Source organism: Phyllobates terribilis, unplaced genomic scaffold, assembly GCF_046119375.1.
Source record: "Phyllobates terribilis strain yellow unplaced genomic scaffold, ASM4611937v1 Scaffold_7__3_contigs__length_470593459, whole genome shotgun sequence".
NCBI classification, from domain to species: Eukaryota; Metazoa; Chordata; class Amphibia; order Anura; family Dendrobatidae; genus Phyllobates; species Phyllobates terribilis.
The window spans coordinates 79,548,916-79,571,515 of NW_027362767.1; the positions used below are offsets into that span (position 1 = coordinate 79,548,916).

Below are 22,600 nucleotides of genomic sequence, written 5' to 3' on the forward strand. Positions count from 1 at the left end.
CCTTCATCCTTTACCTTCCTTTTTTGCCTGCCTCCTTTCCCTTCCTTTCTTCCTGCCTTCTTTTGATCCCTTACTTCCTCCTTTCTCCTCCTTCCTTTCATTCCTTCCTCCTTTCCCTTCTTCCTTTCATTCCTTCCTCCTTTCCCTTCCTTCCTTTCTTCCTCCTTTGCCTTCATTTCTTCCTCCTTTGCCTGCCTGCCTTCCTTTCTTCCTCCTTTGCCTGCCTGCCTTCCTTCCTTCCTCCTTTGCCTGCCTGCCTTCCTTTCTTCCTCCTTTGCCTGCCTTCCTTTCTTCCTCCTTTGCCTGCCTGCCTTCCTTTCTTCCTCCTTTGCCTACCTGCCTTCCTTCCTTCCTCCTTTGCCTACCTGCCTTCCTTTCTTCCTCCTTTGCCTTCCTTCCTGCTTTTGCCTTCCTTCCAGTCAAATGACTGCTCATAGTGAATCCTTTGCCTCTGAATCACTAATTCTATTATGTGCCGGCATAAACCGTTCTCATTTGGAATTTCACTAAATATCTTGTCACAACTCTTGATTTCTGTTCTAGTACTTTATTATTATTTTTTATTACAAATTAATGTGCCAGGCAGCTGTAATTGCTAATTGTCACTCCAGCCTTAATTACTGAGTGCTCCTATCCAGTGTAATGACAAGTCTTCACATTGCTCGTGTGTCTTGGGGGCCTTAGGACGACACTTTCTTGACCTGCTTGTGTGATGTGGTTAGAGGCAGCAATGGAAACCGCTAATGTGAATCTGACAGGGAGTCAGTATATGCAGCTGCATACAGGTGCATCTCACTAAATTAGAATATCATCAAAAATGTAATTTATTTCAGTTCAATACAAAAAGTGAAACTCCTATATTATATAGAGTCATTACACACAGAGGGATCTATTATATAGAGTCATTACACACAGAGTGATCTATTTCAAGTATTTATTTCTGTTAATGTTGATGATTATGGCTTACAGACAATGAAAACACGGCAGTCATTATCTCAGTAAATTAGAATACTTTATAGCAACAGCTTGAAAAATGTTTTTAAAATCGGAAATGTTGTCCTACTGAAATGTATGTTCTGTAAATGCCCTCAATACTTGGTCGGGGCTCCTTTTGCATCAATTACTGCATCAATGCGGCGTGGCATGGAGGCGATCAGCCTGTGGCACTGCTGAGGTGTTATGGAAGCCCAGGTTGCTTTGATAGCAGCCTTCAGCTCGTCTGCATTGTTTGGTCTGGGGTCTCTCATCTTCCTCTTGACAATACCCTATAGATTCTCTATAATAGATTCTCTATGGGGTTAAGGTCAGGTGAGTTTGCTGTCAATCAAGCACAGTGATAGTGTTGTGTGTAAACCAGGTATTGGTACTTTTGGCCGTGTGGACAGGGGCCAAGTCCTGCTGGAGAATGACATTTCCATCTCCACAAGCTTGTCGGCAGAGGGAAGCATGAAGGGCACTAAAATGTCCTGGTACACGGCTGCGCTGACTTTGGTCTTGATAAAACACAGTGGACCTACACCAGCAGATGACATGGCTGCCCAAACCATCACTGATTGTGGAGACTTCACACTAGACCTCCAGCAGCTTGGAGACTTCACACTAGACCTCCAGCAGCTTGGATTGTGGCCTCTCCACTCTTCCTCCAGACTCTGGACCTTGATTTCCAAATGAAATGCAAAATTTACTTTCATCTGAAAACAACACCTTGGACCACTGAGCAACAGTCCAGGTGTTTTTTTCCTTTGCCCAGGTAAGACGCTTCTGGCGTTGTCGTCTATTGGTCATGAGTGGCTTGACACAAGGAATGTGACACTTGTAGCCCATGTCCTGGATACGTCTGTGTGTGGTGGCTCTTGAAGGAATGACTCCAGCAGCAGTCCACTCCTTGTGAATCTCCCCCAAATTTTTAAATTACTTTTTCTTAACAATCCTTTCAAGACTGCGGTTATCCCGGTTGCTTGTGCACTTTTTTTCTACCACACTTTTTCCTTCCAATCAACTTTCCATTAATATGCTTGGATACAGCACTCTGTGAAACAGCCAGCTTCTTTAGCAATGATCTTTTGTGGCTTACCCTCCTTGTGGAGTGTGTCAATGACTGCCTTCTGGACATCTGTCAAGTCTGCAGTCTTCCACATGATTGTGGAGCCTACTGAAATAGACTAAGGGACCTTTTTAAACGCTTAGGAAGCCTTTGCAGGTGTTTTTTGTTAATCATTCTAATTTTCTGAGATAATGACTTTTGTGTTTTCATTGGCTGTTAGCCATAATCATCAACATTAACAGAAATAAACACTTGCAATAGATCACTCTGTAATGACTCTATATAATATACGGGTTTCACTTTTTGTATTGAAGAACTGAAATAAATTAACTTTTTGATGATATTCTAATTTAGTGAGATGCACCTGTATGTACCACATTTATGGCCACATTCATTCTTGTAGGTTTATGAATGTGACCAGGCCCTCCTGTAAATCTTATGTCCACCAGAAGAACCATGTGACAAATGGTATATTGACATGCTGTACCTAACAAGTCGTGATTACGTAATACGCTTCATTACTTGTTCACTGGTGAAAAGTTAAAGCTCATATTGCTTGTGCTGCAGTCCCGAGCTACATTCATAATTCTGCTTATTGCCATTAGAAACAGTCAGCAGGTTTGTTGTGAGACATATTCCTATCTGCTTCAATGCAGAAAGTCATTCCATTTACTTTAAATTATACTGCCTGGTGTAAACATTTACATTTTCCAAACTGCTCCTGATTTCAGATTGTCCCTCCCAGTAATACATGCTGGATGTAGTCTGTGTAGAAGGGGACTGTGTTCACTCACTTTTTTTCACAAGTTTTTGCTGACCCCACCATTGATCTGTTCTCCCACCTCCTTCCCCTGCAGATTCTTCCATGGGTACCCTGCTCTATATTGATACAACTTGTGTGATCTCCTTTGCTGTATACGGAGAATTTTCTAAAACTGCTTGATTTCAGAAAATTACTTTGTGATTGCCAGAGTCTTACTTTAGTCATTATCCCCTTCTTTTTAGAAAATTTTTGAGATTGAATACATGCTGGTCATGGATCAAATTAAATTATTCAATCTCCAATGCAAATTTGGTTATTAGCAAATTTACAAAATGTCTTCTTTTTGTAATAAAATAAAAACAATTTAATACATGAACACAGCTAATATAACAAGTGGTTTCTCCAAATTCAACACAAAATGCCACTTTTATTGATTTAGGCAGTCTCAAAATTATTCAACCACTTCATGATAAGCGTTTTTAGTGCCTTTGGCTTTTATGACCTGCTGCAAATGTGATGCATAACCAGACATCAGCTTCTGGTAGTGTTCCTGAGGATTCTTGGTATGTTCCGCAATGGTTTCCAGTTCACCAATATTCGTGGGTTGTCAAGAGAGCCATCAAAAAACGTTAAGAGAAGAAATCGCTGCCATACAGCGAAAAGGGTATAAAAAGTTAGCAAAGGCAATGAATGTTCCTAGTGATACAGCTGGAAGCAGGGTTCAAAGATAAAGAAGCACTGGCTACACTACCTGGTTGTTGAGAACGCTACCAGCGGCTGATTCCTGAGGAGGCAAACAGTCAAAAACCCTTACGTGACTGAAAAATAACCTTTAGCAAGATTTGGTGGCCGCAAGCATTGAGGTTTCAGTTTATACAGTAAGGTGCATACTAAACATTTAAGTTCTCCATGCCCAAACTGCAAGATACATCTCTATTGACCCCCCCCCCCAAAAAAAAGGAGTTTTGGGATTATATTCTTTGGAGCAATGACCCAAAACTAAAAGTTTTCTGGCCTATGGATCAACAGCATGTCTAGAGGAGGAAGAATGAAGCATACGCTGAAAATAACACCTTTCCTACAGTGAAGCATGGTGGTAGCTTGTTCAGCAACTTCTACAGATGCAGACCTTCTGTAATACAACTAAATAAATAACACTTATAGCACCCATAAATGAATGGTATAGGGAGGATGGGGGGCATTTGAAATAATTAAATAATAATTATTCTTTGTTTTTAAAATATGATTTACTCCTTTTTGTCTGTTTTGTATTTTTGAAAAACAATAAAAATGATTATAATTAGAAGCATGGTGGTAGCTTGGTCATGCCTACTTTGAAGCGTGGCGGTGGCTCGGTGATGCCTACAGTGAAGTATGGCGTGGCTCGGCGATGACTACAATGAAACATGGCGATGGCTCTGTGATGCCTACAGAGAAGCATGGCGGTTGCTTGGTGATGCCTACAATGAAGCATGGCAGTGGCTCTGTGATGCCTACAGTGAACAATAGCTGTGGCTCGACGATGTCCTGGACTGCTTTGCTTTCTCAACTTGTGCAGACCAAGATTGAATCCATCAAGTAACAGGAAATTTCAGGATAAATCATCATTACTTCTAGAAGCCGAAGCTTGGGTGTCATTTTACTTACCAACAGGACAATGATCCATAGATACCTCACCAGGACTTGCTTTGAGAAACAAGTTCTGGAAGATTCAGGAGTGGCCTTTAGTCTCCTGACTTGAACCCATAGAAAATCTTTCATTGGATTTAAAGAAGATGATTGCAGCACGTCCATGAGGAATTGGCTAAGATTGGTGACTGGCTATGCATTATTGGTAGCAGGTCATAACAGCCAAAGGGGGCTTCTTTTAAGTACTAAAGACTCTTATGCACAAGTTGAATAATTCTGAGACTGCAGTTGACCTTTAAAGTAACATTGTGTGATGAATTTTTGAGAATCCCCTTGTTTAAATTAGTTGGGTTGCGATATTAAAAATTTTCTTGTTTAATTTATTGCAAACATGAACTTTGTAAATTTTTCATCTCTAAAGGGGTTGAATCATTTTGATTGCTGCTGAACACTGAAGAATGTGGCATTGAAATTACTGATGTCATGTCCAGAAGAGACTAAATGCAGCTGCATATTTCTGTGGTCTGCAACATGGTTGTGTAATATCCAAAGTCCTGCTGATAGAAGATGCTTTAAGAACAATGTCCACTTCTAATCCTGATCATTTGCTTTCTTTTCTAGCCTCGTGCTGTTGCTGGATTTCGTGGAACAGTACGATATGCATCTGTCAATGCACATAGAAACAGGGTGAGTAGGGGGTGATCTTTTTAAAAGCTAACCAGATCCAGGGTTACAGTATTATAATATTTGATATTTTTATTTTTTCTTTTGTTTTGATATTTTAATATCATTTATTAATATTATCTGATATTGTGTTGTCACAAAACACTTTCATGGTTTTGAAACAAACCTGAGTTTTTCCATTCAGTTGCTTGTCAATGGGTTTGTGTTTTGCAGGAGATGGGCCGTCATGATGACCTGTGGTCTCTCTTCTACATGCTGGTTGAGTTTGTGGTCGGCCAGCTACCATGGAGGAAGATAAAGGACAAGGTTTGGTTATTTCTCGATTCATCCATCTGGACAAATGTTACATACCTCTTCCATCCAGGAACACCCCAAAAATATGATTGAAAACCCCTTTTGTGTTAGTTTGTTCCTGGTCTCAATACAAATTTGTGAACCCTCCCGTTCCCCCAGGATGCTTAGGAGATATGAGTTGAATGACTGAACTATTCGTACATCGACATCTGAGCAAAGTTACTTGTTACACATTTACATGTATTAAAATGCTTCACATCTACATGATTATACGTCGCTCTGTAATTTATGTGCATCCTTCTCTACTGGAGTGACGTACTACATTATCCTTGTTCTCGTCAATACTCTTAACCAGAAGGTTTTTCCTCATAGGAACAAGTGGGTTCTATTAAGGAACGATATGAACATCGCCTTATGTTGAAGCATCTCCCCCAAGAATTCCATGTATTTCTTGAACACATCAGTGGCTTGGACTATTTTACAAAACCAGATTACACGGTATGTACTCGGCAAGCATTGTGAAAGGGAACCTGCCAGCAATTGTGTCCGTGCAAAGCTGCAGGTTCCCTCCCGCCTCTGAAGGGCGCTGGAGGCGGCCTCGCCTGGGCCTCTGAAGGGCGCTGGAGGCGGCCTCGCCTGGGCCTCTGGAGGGCGCTGGAGGCGGCCTCGCCTGGGCCTCTGAAGGGCGCTGGAGGCGGCCTCGCCTGGGCCTCTGAAGGGTGCTGGAGGCGGCCTCGCCTGGGCCTCTGAAGGGCACTGGAGGCGGCCTCGCCTGGGCCTCTGAAGGGCGCTGGAGGCGGCCTCGCCTGGGCCTCTGAAGGGCGCTGGAGGCGGCCTCGCCTGGGCCTCTGAAGTGCGCTGGAGGCGGGCCTCGCCTGGGCCTCTGAAGGGCACTGGAGGCGGCCTCGCCTGGGCCTCTGAAGGGCACTGGAGGCGGGCCTCGCCTGGGCCTCTGAAGGGCACTGGAGGCGGGCCTCGCCTGGGCCTCTGAAGGGCACTGGAGGCGGGCCTCGCCTGGGCCTCTGAAGGGCGCTGGAGGCGGGCCTCGCCTGGGCCTCTGAAGGGCGCTGGAGGCGGGCCTCGCCTGGGCCTCTGAAGGGCGCTGGAGGCGGGCCTCGCCTGGGCCTCTGAAGGGCGCTGGAGGCGGGCCTCGCCTGGGCCTCTGAAGGGCGCTGGAGGCGGGCCTCGCCTGGGCCTCTGAAGGGCGCTGGAGGCGGGCCTCGCCTGGGCCTCTGAAGGGCGCTGGAGGCGGGCCTCGCCTGGGCCTCTGGAGGGCGCTGGAGGCGGGCCCTCCAACCCGGCCTCTGAAGGGCGCTGGCGGTGGCCCCCTCTATTTGTAATCATTTTATGTTTTGGGTAATATTAGAAATATAAGGATTCTGCCCAAAGGCCTGTCAACCTCTTTATGCGTATGTTCACACAGCATTTTTGCTGCAGGTTTGTCTGCTTCAATAACCATAGTGTTGGCAGAAAAAATGCTGTTTACTTTACGTGCTTTTTTTTGTGTGTGGTTTTTACTTGAGTTTTTTTTCCATTCATTTGAATGGGTGAAAAACTTTGTAAGACTTGACATGCTGTTGGTTTCAAAGAATGCCCACCGGCTAAAAAAAAGGCAAAGAAAAAAAGAACGGAGCGTGTGAACGAGACTTTTCTCATCTACTTTTCTAGTACTGTAAAGCCAGAAAATACTGTGTGTTTGTTTCTTGTTTTTTTCCCCTCCACTAAAACGCACAGGAATAAATGCTGCAAAAAACTCATATGTGAACATATCCTATGTCTTTAGTTAAAAGTATAGTTTAAAGTGCAGAAGATGCCAGCGAAACCCATAAATTGGGTAAAGCATTTATTACATGACTTTTAATTATTGAAATGAATGCTGCCTTGCCAGCGACAATCCGCTCAACATTGTGTGTTTTCAGAAGTGCGATCCGGCCCCTTTTATGTCACAGATCAAAAGGTGTTCAGAGGCAGATCATCGTCCTGTAGCGGGAAGCATCGGGAAGGTGAAGCATTTGATTTGACGGGTGATCTGGCTGCGAAACCCAACGAGTCTTCCAATGATCGCTTACTGCACTAGAGCAGACAGGAGTTATTCCTGAGGCTGGAAGAAAGGAAGCGCGAAGGAGCTGAAATCACATTATCTCGGCAGCGTATTTGTTATAGAACCCGGCAGGAATCAAATTAGTTTGTTTAAGCTACAAGATTGTCTTCGTCTTCTTTTTTTTTTTTTTTGAGCATTGCTTTTTAAATTTAATTTTATTTAATTTTATTTGTTTTTGCAGCTTCTTATATCAGTTTTTGACAACAGTATGAAGACATACGGTGTTGTGGAGAGTGATCCATTTGACTGGGAGAAGAGTGGCATGGACGGATCATTAACTACCACTACAACATCAACGACCCCTCAGCTTCACACTCGCCTGACTCCTGCTGCCATTGGGTATGTGCGGGAATTATTTATCATGTTCACACAAAGTAAGAAAAAAGCAGAACCATGAATAAACCTGTATTTATTTTTCATTTAAATATCATACTTAAAGGGGTCCTATCATCAAGTTTAAAATGGCCAGTTTTTGCTCTTATTTTATTCCTGCTGCTCCCCCGAGTTTTCTGCCTTTTTTTTTTTTCTTCAATCCGGCATACAGTTCCAGAGATATGGCCCATTTTATTCAGTTCTAATTTTTATGGAGTTTACTAAGGAGGCGTGGCTCATAGGATCAATGGGGGCGTGTCTTTAGACTGCCCTGTGAAATTCCCCTGTGAGCCACCCCCCATGTAAAAACCTTAAAAAAATAACATTTGATAAAAAGGTCCATATCTCTGGGACCATATGATGGATTTAAAAAAAGAAAAAAAATATATATAGAAAATACTAACCTTCACACACAGTTTTTTTTATATTTTGAAGTAAAAAATATTACACTTTTTTAAAAAATGTTTTATATATTTTATATTGTAGGTAAAAGTATTTTTTTCTGTTATAGATCTTCAGTACTCTACATAGCCAGAGAGTTAAATTATACACTTTTGCCACCACTAGATCAAGTTTTTCCACTAATCTCAAAGGACTGTTTGAGGACTTTGATGGTGGTCCCCTATTCTTAGCAAAGACCATATATATCACATCAGTGATGGGCCCCTTCATTGTGTATCAGTTTAATGCCTCCTTCCAGCCTTCTCGCGGTGTCACTGTTCTACAGCCTGTTGATAGCCGGCAATGCTGTTGACTATTTTCTTTTATTTAATCATGGGTGAGCGTTTTGTGTCAAGTTCTTACATCAGACTTGTGGAACAAATCCCTTTGACTCCTAAACTTTCAGTTTCCTGTAGGAGCTAAACTATAAAATTCTCCTGCAATGGTATAAAACTCCTGACATTGCATAAAATGTCTTCTAAATTGTCTGGAGATGTTTTCACGTCATATTGATGTCATACTCACATGACTCCTGAGACATCTTTCTCATCCATATCCTTGGGTTCCATCTCAAAAATTAATCTCTTCCCATCATATGACATCCTATTACGGGTGGGATTTAAAATGAAAAGTGAACTGCTGTACTGTGTTATGGCAGTCGCATTGTGCAGGCTCAGGAGGTGGACCCGAGTAGGGTGAGTAAAGAACAGTTTTGATTTTTATATATAAATATACAGCAGCTTAGGGTAAATAAATTGACTGCACACCATATTGGACGTCAAAATTACATTTTAGAAAGTGGACATTTATTAACTCTTACTATGGCTCATTTTCTTATAAAGTAACTAAAAAATATTCAACTTGATTCCTCTGGTTAGAATTGCAAATGCTACCCCCGTCAATGGAGATCTACTACGTGAGAACACCGATGAAGTGTTTCCCGATGAACAGCTCAGCGATGGCGAGAATGGAATCCCCATTATGGTTTCCCCTGAAAGGATTCCCGGATCACCTAGCCATCAGCGTCCCCAGGAGAAAGATGTCTGGGAGGAGATGGATGCCAACAGGAATAAAATTAAAATGGGGCTCTGCAAGGTACTGAGCGATCTGAAAATTAAAGATTCTCTACCTACCCCATAACATTCTTGTATTTATTATGCACCAATTATTCTCCATAGTCTGGATTGTTATAGAACACAATGGGTTTATTTGTTATGGATGTGAGTATACCGTCCTATGTAAGGAAAGCATTTGACAGCCACAGGTCCGGTCGTACTGGTCTTGTGCATTCAAGGGCGGCCCAAATGCTCATTTATTGCGCCCGCAACACAGCCCACCCCATGTAGAGAAAAAAAAAATACATCTACATACTTATTAAATAATTCCGCTATCCTACTTTACTCTAAAATATTGCCTCCCTATTTCTATATTGTTACTGAGCAAAACACGCAATACAAAAACCAATGTAACCAATCATTGTACTGCACAAGTCCCAAATACCCCCGCAACATAATGAACTCTGCCATTGCATAGTGAGTTAATAATAATATCGTACTTTTATTGAATACAATGCACAAACACCAATACTACCACCATATAGTGGTGTGCACCATATGGGTGAATACAGTACAGCCCGTGGCATAATTAGAGTCCGATGAGCCCTGGTGCAAGGTTTAGACCTGGGACCACCTCCTACCCCCCGTATGTTTGTCAGGTGTATGGGCCCTTGTAGTGTTCTAAATTCTATAATGACATACAAGTTGCACCTCCTCCCCCATTATGTAGTAATGTCCGCCATCCTGTGCCCATCTTAGTATATATGTCCCCATTCTGGCCCCATCCTGGTGTGTGTGTGTGTGTGTGTGTGTGTGTGTGTGTGTGTGTATACATATCCACTATCCTGGTATGTATGTCCCTTATCCTGGGCCACATCCTGGTAAAGATGCCCCTTATCCTGGGCCACATCCTGGTATAGATGTCCCTTATCCTGGGTCACATCCTGGTATAAATGCCCCTTATCCTGGGTCACATCCTGGTATAGATGTCCCTTATCCTGGGCCACATCCTGGTATAGATGTCCCTTATCCTGGGTCACATCCTGGTATAGATGTCCCTTATCCTGGGTCACATCCTGATATAGATGTCCCCCATCCTGGTATAGATGTCCCCCCATCCTGGGCCACATTCTGGTATAGATGTCCCCTATTCTGGGCCACATCCTTATATAGACGTCCCCTATCTTGGTATACACTGTGTTGCAAATTATTATGCAAATAATATTTTCTCAGATTTTCCCAAATTACCTATATGAATTGCAGTCATTTTAATTTTCCAGTCAAATAACTATTAGAGTACAATTGAAAGGTTTTTGTACAAACTGCCTATGATAACAGTATATTTTTAAAAAAATTAAAAACTCAAACTGCACTCAAAATGCATGTTCCAAATTATTATGCACATCAGAGTTTTCAACCTTTTCATTTTAATAAAGAACAAAAAATGGTCATTTTTGAAATTATAAGCATTAGCAGGTTATTACAAACTGAAATCAAACAGTTTTCAACTCAAAACTTTATTCTAGGTGATGTTACATTTGCACATAGGACCCCTTGTTCGAAAGGAGCTTCTGAACTCTCTCGTCCATTGAATTTGTCAGGTTTTGGTTGTTTTCTGCTTCAATTGTTTTGCATGAGGACAGAATACCCTCCCAGAGCTGTTGCTTAGATGTGAACTGCCTCCCGCCATCATAGACACTCCTTTTGATGATGCTCCAGAGGTTCTCAATGGGGTTGAGGTCAGGGGAGCATGGGGGCCACACCATAAGTTTGCCCCCTTTTATGCCCATAGCAGCCAGAGATGCAGATGTGTTATGTGCAGCATGAGACGGTGCATTATCATGCATGAAAATGATCTTGCTGCGGAATGAACTGTTCTTCTTCTTGAACCATGGAAGGAAGTGCTGTTTGAGAAACTCAACATACATTATGGAGTTCATCTTTACCCCTTCAGGGATCCTAAAAGGGCCGACAATCTCTCTCCCCATGATTCCAGCCCAAAAAATTACTCCACCTTCTCATTGTTAGCGCCGTAGCCGTGTTTGCATGGGGTGTCCCATCAACCAGCCATCCTCCACTCCATCCATCTGGACCATCGAGATCATTTCATGCATGATAATGCCCCGTCTCATGCTGCACATAACACATCTGCATCTCTGGCTGCTATGGGCATAAAAGGGGACAAACTTATGGTGTGGCCCCCATGCTCCCCTGACCTCAACCCCATTGAGAACCTCTGGAGCATCATCAAAAGGAGTGTCTATGATGGCGGGAGGCAGTTCACATCTAAGCAACAGCTCTGGGAGGGTATTCTGTCCTCATGCAAAACAATTGAAGCAGAAACCATCCAAAACCTGACAAATTCAATGGACGAGAGAGTTCAGAAGCTCCTTTCGAACAAGCGGTCCTATGTGCAAATGTAACATCACCTAGAATAAAGTTTTGAGTTGAAAACTGTTTGATTTCAGTTTGTAATAACCTGCTAATGCTTATAATTTCAAAAATGACCATTTTTTTGTTCTTTATTAAAATGAAAAGGTTGAAAACTCTGCTGTGCATAATAATTTGGAACATGCATTTTGAGTGCAGTTTGAGTGTTTGATTTTTTTAAAAATATACTGTTATCATAGGCAGTTTGTACAAAAACCTTTCAATTGTACTCTAATAGTTATTTGACTGGAAAATTACAGTGACTGCAATTCATATAGGTAATTTGGGAAAATCTGAGAAAATATTATTTGCATAATAATTTGGAACACAGTGTAGATGTCCCTTATCCTGGGTCACATCCTGGTATAGATGTCCCCATCCTGGGCCACATTCTGGTATAGATGTCCCCTATTCTGGGCCCCATCTTGGTATAGATGTCCCCTATTCTGGGCCACATCCTGGTATAGATGTCCCACATCCTGCTATGTATGTTTCTCTTTCTGGTATATATGTCCCTTATCGTGGGCCCCATCCTGGTATAAGTCCCTTGTTTTGCTGCTGTCCTTTAATGCATAAAAAAATAAATGCTCCTACTCGCCTTCCCTCCTCTCCCCCGCCACGCGCTGAAGCCGGCCCTGACTTCAGCATGCAAGTGACGAGAGCGCATGACATCACTGCTGTGCACGCCGGCAGCGTGTAAGGCCGCGCACGGAACTGACAGGTCTCTACCCCGCAATACACTTCAGCTGAATGTGCATCTGAGGACACACATCCACTTGAAGTTTGCGCTGATGTCGGCGGGCCCCTCACCCACAGAGGCCCGTTCATGACCTCTGTGACCGCGATCGTTACGCCCCCCATTGAATCATAGGTGACATCTTCTCATAGTTGTGCACTTTTTTGCATGTGGTGCACACAGCCATGATGACTCCATTAAGCCCCCGACTTTTGTTGCCCAGACTTCTTCGACTTGTCATTTCTTTTTATCCAGCACCTTCCCTATCTATTTCCAGCCAAAAACAAACTTCTTATCCTGCCGATACTCCTAGTTTTCCCCCTTTCTGCAGCTGCTATGTTGCACTGTGCTGTCCAATACTGTTCTAAAAAATAATAATAATGGGTTTCTAACTATAGATAAAGGCGTGGGGGGTTAGCTTGCCCATGCTCTACATATTAAACAGAAAATGTCAAATTTTGCCATGGGAACAAATTTTTATTCTACTGTACCAACTTTTAGGCTGGTTTGGCTGGACTGATGCCTGTAAATAAATGCACGCTAGGGAGCACAAGTCCCAGCATAGCCCAGTAGTGAATATATGCATACTGCAGCACTGCGAGGTTCAGTATAGCCCAGAAATAATTGCACACTCAATTGTCGCAGTACCACAAGTCTCAGCACAGAAGTAAATAAGTGCACTGCAACATTGAGGAATTTAAAGTCTCTGCATAACCTTAATATAAATGTTCACTACACCCCTGACTTACTACAAGGGCCAGCATAGACTTACCTCAAAATACAGGTAATAGAGGTCTCAGTATAGGCTAGTAGTGAATATGTGTACACTGCAACACTGAGGTACCACAAGTCACAGGATAGCCTTGAGAATAAATTTATACTATAAAACATAGGTACAACAGGTTCCTGCTTAGATGGTAAAAAAATACTCCTCCTCACTGAGGTACTACAAGTCACAGCACAGCCAGAAGTAAAGAAGTACAAACGGCAACACTGCTGTACTAGAAGTCCCAGCATGGCATAGAATTAAATAACTGCATACTGCAATGTTACAGCTCTACAGGATCTGCTCACTGGGTATTGCCACACACCGTACTAAAAGTCCCAGCATAGGCTGTGAATAAATGCACATGTATTAATAGTCCCATCGTAGCCTGAAAACGGGTTAATGCACAATGCTACACTGAGGTACTACATGTGACTGAATGAATTGAAACATTTAAAGTACTACAACTCCCATTATATCCTGTGAATAAATGCACAGTGAGAGCAGAGCTCCAAGGACTGATGAGAGTACTTGTCACAGGTTTTTGCTGTACAACAGGGCTAGTTTTCATTCTTTAGTAGTACTTTCCTATGGCACCGCATATCCCGCCAGTGAACTGAAGCTGCAGAGTAGGAGGTAGGGCAAGCTGCCTGCTCTGGAGGATTAGGAGACACTGCACAGCCGGGCTGACACAGGACTGAAGCTGCAGAGTAGGAGCTACACAGCTCTGCATGGCCGGACTGACACAGGCCTGAAGCTGCAGAGTAGGAACTACACAGCTCTGCATGGCCGGACTGACACAGCTCTGCATGGCCGGACTGACACAGCTCTGCATGGCCGGACTGACACAGCTCTGCATGGCCGGACTGACACAGCTCTGCATGGCCGGACTGACACAGCTCTGCATGGCCGGACTGACACAGCTCTGCATGGCCGGACTGACACAGCTCTGCATGGCCGGACTGACACAGCTCTGCATGGCCGGACTGACACAGCTCTGCATGGCCGGACTGACACAGCTCTGCATGGCCGGACTGACACAGCTCTGCATGGCCGGACTGACACAGCTCTGCATGGCCGGACTGACACAGCTCTGCATGGCCGGACTGACACAGCTCTGCATGGCCGGACTGACACAGCTCTGAAGCTGCAGAGTAGGAGCGACAGCAACACTGCACAGCCGGGCTGACACAGGGCTGCAGAGTAGGAGCTACAGCAACATTGCACAGCCGGGCTGACACAGGGCTGCAGAGTAGGAGCTACAGCAACATTGCACAGCCGGGCTGACACAGGACTGGAGCTACAGCACACTGCACAACAGGGATGCAGAGTAGGAGCTACAGCAACACTGCACAGCTGGGCTGACCCAGGACTGAAGCTGCAGAGTAGGAGCTACAGCAACACTGACTGAAGCTGCAGAGTATGAGCTACACAGCACTGCATGGCCAGGCTGACACAGGACTGAAGCTGCAGAGTAGGAGCTACACAGCACTGCATGGCCGGACTGACACAGGACTGAAGCTGCTGAGTAGGAGCTACACAGCACTGCATGGCCGGACTGACACAGGCCTGAAGCTGCAGAGTAGGAGCTACACAGCACTGCATGGCCGGGCTGACACAGGACTGAAGCTGCAGAGTAGGAGCTACACAGCACTGCACAGCCGGGCTGACACAGGACTGAAGCTGCTGAGTAGGAGATACACAGGACTGAAGCTGCTGAGTAGGAGCTACACAGCACTGCATGGCCGGACTGACACAGGACTGAAGCTGCTGAGTAGGAGCTACACAGCACTGCATGGCCGGACTGACACAGGACTGAAGCTGCTGAGTAGGAGCTACACAGCACTGCATGGCCGGACTGACACAGGACTGAAGCTGCTGAGTAGGAGCTACACAGCACTGCATGGCCGGGCTGACACAGGACTGAAGCTGCAGAGTAGGAGCTACACAGCACTGCATGGCCGGACTGACACAGGACTGAAGCTGCTGAGTAGGAGCTACACAGCACTGCATGGCCGGACTGACACAGGACTGAAGCTGCTGAGTAGGAGCTACACAGCACTGCATGGCCTGACTGACACAGCTCTGCATGGCCGGACTGACACAGCTCTGCATGGCCGGACTGACACAGGACTGCATGGCCGGGCCGACACAGGACTGAAGCTGCTGAGTAGGAGATACACAGCACTGCATGGCCGGGCTGACACAGGACTGAAGCTGCAGAGTAGGAGCTACACAGCACTGCACAGCCAGGCTGACACAGGACTGAAGCTGCAGAGTAGGAGCTACACAGCACTGCACAGCCAGGCTGACACAGGACTGAAGCTGCAGAGTAGGAGCTACACAGCACTGCACAGCCGGGCTGACACAGGACTGAAGCTGCAGAGTAGGAGCTACACAGCACTGCACAGCCGGGCTGACACAGGACTGAAGCTGCTGAGTAGGAGATACACAGGACTGAAGCTGCTGAGTAGGAGATACACAGCACTGCATGGCCGGGCTGACTCAGGACTGAAGTTGCTGAGTAGGAGATACACAGGACTGAAGCTGCTGAGTAGGAGATACACAGCACTGCATGGCCGGGCTGACTCAGGACTGAAGCTGCAGAGTAGGAGCTACACAGCACTGCATGGCCTGACTGACACAGGACTGCATGGCCGGGCTGACACAGGACTGAAGCTGCTGAGTAGGAGCTACACAGCACTGCACAGCCAGGCTGACACAGGACTGAAGCTGCAGAGTAGGAGCTACACAGCACTGCACGGCCGGGCTGACACAGGACTGAAGCTGCTGAGTAGGAGATACACAGGACTGAAGCTGCTGAGTAGGAGATACACAGCACTGCATGGCCGGGCTGACTCAGGACTGAAGCTGCAGAGTAGGAGCTACACAGCACTGCATGGCCGGGCTGACACAGGACTGAAGTTGCAATGTGGAGACTGGTCAGAGGAGAGCGGAGTGGATTTGGAGGAAGAGTCAACTATGCATAAAGACTAACAGAGTATTGATGCATCAGAGGGAGTTCTAACAATTAAAGGGGAGGTACAGATTTAAAGGGGTTTTAAAGGCATTTATCATGACAATAGATGATAAATGTCACATGGCTAGCCGAATGCTGTTTCTGTCAGTCCCATAGACAATGAATCTCTGTTCATTCCCAGAAGAATGGGAAATCTGATTACTATTTTATTAGTGGGGACCGAGATTAGACCTTTATCACCAAAAACTACTGAATTAGGTGACAAGTGTCTTTGGTTGTAAAAACCCCTTTTAATGATGAATGTATATTTCTTTCTCATTTTTAGGCTGCCACAGAAGAAGAACACAGCAATGGTCACGCGAATGGCATCCATAATGCTCCGAGCCTTGGATCTCCTGTGAGGGTTCGTTCAGAAATTACCCAGTTAGACCGCGACGTTCCTCTTCTGCGCAAACTACGCACCATACACAGCTTCGAACTGGAGAGGAGATTAACTCTGGAATCCAAACCCGATGCGGACAAGTTCTTGGAGAACTGGTAATGAACCGATCGTTATGGTTTGATTTGTATTTAATTGTTTATTTTTCTGCTTTAATAAATATAATTTTATTTCATTACTTTATCTTTTTTCTTATTCTAGTGCTGAAAAGATCCAGAAGGATCCAAACTTGAAAGATGCAGCAGCTGCTGATGGGTCGTCACCATCTCCTTCTCTACCAAGAAAGACGATTGTGGCCCCTACCAGTACCGACCACGTCTGGCACTATGATGATGAGTATATGCCGGAGGGCTCTAAACCAGGATCCGGCAGCTCCCCGGAGCACCTGGATGGTGTGGTTAGCAGTGGGTTTGTAGCAGTCAATCTAAGCTCCTGCCGGCAGGAGGTCGATTCTAAAGAATGGGTCATTGTGGATAAAGATAGAGATTTAAAGGATTTCACGTCAAATGGGAATAAGGGTCAGAAAGTAACCGGAAGTCCATCAGAAGAGGAACCGGAGGTGCTCCATGTGCTGGAAGAGTCTCCTCAAGACGGCCCTCCGAAACTAGGCTCATGGACTGATAAGAAAACCGATGCAGGGATCGAACTTGATATCTTGATTTCCTCAGGCCCTTGTATTGATAAGCTAGATCCTATGTCAGGAGCTGCTGGCCAGCTGCTTCCAGCAACACCTACAAGTCCCATGGAAGCGCAAGCTGAAGGGGCCATCACACCGGTAAGCAATGCCGCTTCCTATTTCATGGGGCATTTATGTTGTGATATATCTGGTCATTTAGGAGTTAAAGGGGTTGCCCCCCCAATCATCCTGTCTGTGCCAGGTCTCCCACGACATTGCTACGCCACTTGAGCCCTGGGCCACTTTTGGGTCACTTATTACTCTTGTGCCACTTTCATCCAAGGGATTTGAGAGCGCGGACGCTGATTGTCTGCAGGGCTCACGTAGCATAACAATGTCACTGGGCACCATCGTTGCTGGGGGATGTGAGGAAATGAGGATTTTATCTTACAAGGCAGACTACTTTATTACTAAGGATTTACCAGAATGGGGACAACCCCTGTAATCTCATGGTCACACAGGTAGCTCTGCATTTTGATGCACACATTTTTCTAATTTTGCTGGCTTTGCTTACATCGAACTGCTGCTTTTTATCTTCAAAGCATGAAATGCCCACTGATATACTGCTGGCATAGCCCTCCATTTAATGATGAAACACATATACCTGTAATATCAAGATGGGGCTTCATAGCACAGTTTAAAGGGTTTCCATCTCAGACATTAAATCTTTGAGTCAGGTGGGATCCATGCCTCTCCCATACACATTTGTCTAACGTTGGCCAATATGTAACGGTTCTTCCAATGGTCTAATGTGTATGGGGGCCCCCGACAGATGATGTTGGGAGAGATAAGGATCTAACATGTCCGATTTCGGACAGATGATCCTCTTGTTAGTGAGATATGCCACTACCAGAGATTTGCAGGAGCGTTCCCGCATATCAGAGCGACAGCCAAGGGGCAAGGCCTGACGAAAAATAGGGCCCCTACCTCTAAACCACAGCTACAGAATAGAGTAAGAACTTTTTCAGATGTCTGGAATAGTCGGTCCGATGTCTGATCGCAATGTACGGACTGGCCACCCCCATCTCCTGGACCCAAGCTGTCACTCTTGAGTCAGGAGATGTGTTGCCAGTCTGTGCATTGTGATCCGTTATCGGACCAATTATCATACACGTCTGAAAGAGCCCCAGGAGCATAAAGGGTTTGCACAGGATAGGTGATAACTTGTTGATCGGTAGGGGTCTGACCGCTGGGAACCGAACTGATCGATAGAATGGAGCCCATGCTCAACCACCGCTCCGTTAATTTCCTATGGAGCTGCCAAATGCTCCTCTCGGATTTGTCCGGCAACCCCATCGGTCATCTATCTTCTCATTCCATTTTTTAACTGGGGAAAAAGTGCCCAATTGGGGATAAAAAAAAAATAAAAACTCCCCGTTCTGCCAATTGGTTCAGGTCCGAGCTGTCAACTCCCCCCATCGTTTAGTAAGTTATTGGGGAAAGTCCACTTCTGCTTCAGGCTGCACCAAAGCAAATGAAACAGAGTGGAGATCACGTCCGTGGCTTGCACTGAACATAAGGTAGGTAAATTATTTTCCTTGCTTGCTCACCTCCTTCTCTTCTGCCATGGCGGGTGCTGGCCTGTGCATACATTGTTTATTTTCCTTTTATGATTTTGTTTTCACCCCCTCACGTCATATTCACAGCTCGGTGCTTCTCACATCCTGTTATCTTCTACCTCAAGACCTGCTAGCAATCCCATGCGCTTCACCAGCCCCAATACACCCCAGTCGAGCCGCTCAGAGTCGCCACACAAGAAAGAGATTGGCATCCCCAAGAGTCATTCGGCTGAGAGTTGCTCTTCTTCCTCTCGTTCAGCCAACCGCAGGAAGCTGCCTGCCATTCCCCATGGTGGCACCAAGTACCCCAGTGTAATACGAATATCAAAGTCCCAGGTGAATGAATGGAAATGTCCAAAAGTCACTGTCACTTGTTAATCCATGTCAAAGTTTTTGTATCTTCTTTTTTTTTTTTTCACTTTTACATTCTGTTTGTTCCCTAGAGTATAACAGGGCATAAAAAGTGCAGTTGCGGAGAGGATCTTTATTCCAGATTCTCCTGGACTTGTAGAACTGCATAAACTGCGTAAAAGTAGTTATATACAAAGATTTTAGTAATCTATTTAGAAGGTTCTGTGAACTTTGGGATTGTCTCATGAAGACCACCCCTTCTGTAAAGATACCTGCTCCTAATATCAGCTAAGGGTCTCTTGTCCGGCTCCTAGAGCCCTCGGTGTCTGTTGGCACCAAGGAAAGTTTTGAGCGGTCACACAGACGTGGTATACGTGTCTACTCTTCATGTAGATGGCTGATCCACCAGATTCTTTGCATTTTGCCCACGATATCTTTAATGCATCTCCTTTTAGAGGGGTTTCCCAAGAGTTTAGGATGTTTGTTGGCATAGGAAACTCTAAAAATGCCTCGTTCTTTATCACGAGACATACAATGAAGCCTATAGGTACCAAGTGGAAACGCTTTACACGGTGGTCACCGCGTCCATACTTCAAAGGTGGTGGCTGTGTCGTGACTTATCATTGCAACCAACTCTCTGATTGCATCCTCTTCTGCACGGGCACTGAAATACTTTTTGCATGCCCAAGTAGACGTACCAGAATCACCCATATAGGCTGAATGCTTTCAGCACCTGAACCCGAAGAACATGCAGCCGGAGAGGCGATCACATGGGTAAATCACCCCTGTCTTAGATGGGTAGATGGCACATGTCCTAGATGGGTAGATGGCATGTGGGTAAATCTATAATGCTTGTTGAAGAAATCTGTAAGATACCGTCCCCGATTCAAATGTGGCAACAGAAGACAGCGCTGGTCCTGGTCTTCACTTGCAGAATAAATGACGTATGTAATTTGTAGGTAGAACGGTCTATTAGTCATATTAAATTAGACTTAGAGTTGGTGCAAATCAATTCCCAGGACCCCAGTCAAGTGGCCACTTCAGTAATCTGTGGCTGCCGAACGGGAACCCTACAAACCGCCTCTTCCCGGACAACATCCCCCGCTCCTCTTTTGATTAGTTGGCCTGGTGCAAAGTCATCTTTGCTTCGTGATGCGCATGTGATGTTGGCGCCAGGCTGGTTAATCCTAGAGGAGCCATGGATGCTGGCAGGTAAGAGACGGCTCCGTAAATATGGACGATGTAGAGATAACTAATTAGTTATATGGAAACTCATTTTAGATAAAATAGGTTTTCTAATTAGGAAATCAGAGTTACATTAGCGACACTTAGACTTGGGCTTCACGGAGACTTTAGGTATTGTGGCCTTTGTGTTTTTCTTGCAATTGCAAGAATTCAAGCGTGGTCTAAATTCTTTGTATATCTGTGTGACTTCTGCATCAATTTCGAAAATGACATTATTTTTTTTGCTTTATTTTTGTTTTTTTTAAAAGTTCCGAAAGGGTGAAATTATTATAATTCCAATTACAAAAGGAAAAAAATAGATAAAAAAATAAATTGTAAAAAAAAAGAAAAAAAGTTTTTACTAACATGGGTATTTATCTGTGCATTTAGTTGTTGCATTTTTTAATTTTGATGCATGTTTTATACAATAATGCATGTTTTACCTCCGTTACCTGTTACCTATGTCTTTCAGGAAAGCAATAAATTCACTTTATTGTTAAGGCTCAGGTGCCTGCATACAGTCTAATGCTTCATCAGATGGCATTGGGTACGCGTGTGTTGTTGGTAGAGGCATTAATCTCTTATTTTATCACTTTCTGTATTCTTAGATGACGATTCCCCGACCTTCAGTTACTTCAACACAGTCAGCTTCTGAAAGCTTTCCTTGTGGACCAGCCTTAGAGAAACGAGATCGGGACTCCAATGTCTTAGAAATGTTCTCCCCACATGAGATGCCAACAGGCTATGGTACAACTGAAGATGATCTCGCCACCGCTACTAACAAAGGAAACCTGGCGTTGGAGTTAGATAAACCAAGTCAGAGCAAAGCAAGTGGCACAGCCATAGACTCGGGCAATAATGACATGGTTAATGGTAATGATCCAATGCCAAAAGAGAAGAAAAGTCTAGAGACTCTGGTACGCTCCCATTCTGGGTCTCTGGTTGAGGGCAAGTCTGAACAAAACAAAAGTTGTCATTCTCCTAGGATTTCTCCTGGACAGTGTAAAATCCCAGACGTAGTAATGACTGATATTTATGAACCCACAAAGACCAGGACTTTTTGCTCTGTGCCAAATGAACCCTCAGATCTTCAAGAAATAAAGTTAGAAGCAGTCTCAAATGTTGACGTGGCAGTGCCTACAGCGACCTCCCTTGAAAAGGTTCAGCAAAATGGTTATCACAAAGATAAAATCACAGTATCTAATGGCTGTGCCGAGTCCAGCTTGTCTACGTTACTTGACCATGTTGGCGATAAGGATCAAAGAAATCTTAAAAATGGGCTGCGTTGTGACCTAAGCGATGGCTCTCAGCACTCCAAAAAGGATCACACTAGGTCATCTCTTCCAACCAGACACAGCAGGATTCCCGTATTGGCCCAGGAGGTCGATTCTGCATCAGAATCGTCCTCTCCGATATCTGCAAAGGAGAAGCTTTTTTTGAAAAAAGCCCATCAGACCGATCTTGCCAGGCTCTTAATGGAAAAACGGCAAATAAAGTCATTTTTTGGTGATCTTTCAAGTGCCTCTGACAAGTCTGTGGAGGAAAAGACCTCACCACCAGCTGTACGGTTATCTGAGGACGAAGTCTTCTTCATTCCTAGAACAGTCTCTGATTCAAACGTCCGGCAGTCTGACGATGGAAGTGTAACATCTCACAGCCCCCATTCTAGGAGAAGTAAGATCCCTCGCCCCGTGTCCTGGACAAGTAATGATCAGATAAGCAGCGCTCCTTCAACGCCTTTTCTGCCAAGGCCACCACCTGGAAAACCACCCACACGACCTGGAGTGGAGGCACGGTAAGGAAAACTACAGAGGTCTATATCTTTTCATTAGATTATTACTTTGTTTCTTAGTGTTTTGCTGATTGTAAAAAAAAAGTAGAGAGACACAAGATCACCATTTAGGTTGTATGGTGCATGACGAGATGGGCAAGATCCAATGGCCTGTTGTATTTGCACAGTGCTGGTCTCGGCTCCAATACAGTAGAGATGAAGGACAGTGCTCACATCTTGTCACAAACCGTTAGGAAATTTTTTTTATGTCCCAAAATGTTTGTA

General features: G+C 44.7%; 1 protein-coding gene across 2 annotated transcripts in view; it reads left to right on the top strand.

Annotated features, from left to right (window-relative positions):
• TTBK2 (tau tubulin kinase 2) overlaps positions 1–22,600 on the top strand; it is an 84,543-nt gene that overhangs the window by 59,810 nt on the left and 2,133 nt on the right. Inside the window, exons 7-15 of one of the 2 annotated variants that reach the window (XM_073638853.1) lie at positions 5,058–5,123; positions 5,334–5,426; positions 5,787–5,912; positions 7,697–7,854; positions 9,207–9,423; positions 16,621–16,832; positions 16,936–17,509; positions 19,057–19,305; positions 21,153–22,339. In XM_073638853.1, the coding sequence (XP_073494954.1) occupies positions 5,058–5,123; positions 5,334–5,426; positions 5,787–5,912; positions 7,697–7,854; positions 9,207–9,423; positions 16,621–16,832; positions 16,936–17,509; positions 19,057–19,305; positions 21,153–22,339 (2,882 nt within the window). The remainder of the gene's footprint in view (positions 1–5,057; positions 5,124–5,333; positions 5,427–5,786; positions 5,913–7,696; positions 7,855–9,206; positions 9,424–16,620; positions 16,833–16,935; positions 17,510–19,056; positions 19,306–21,152; positions 22,340–22,600) is intronic. The other variant, XM_073638854.1, reaches the window with a different exon arrangement.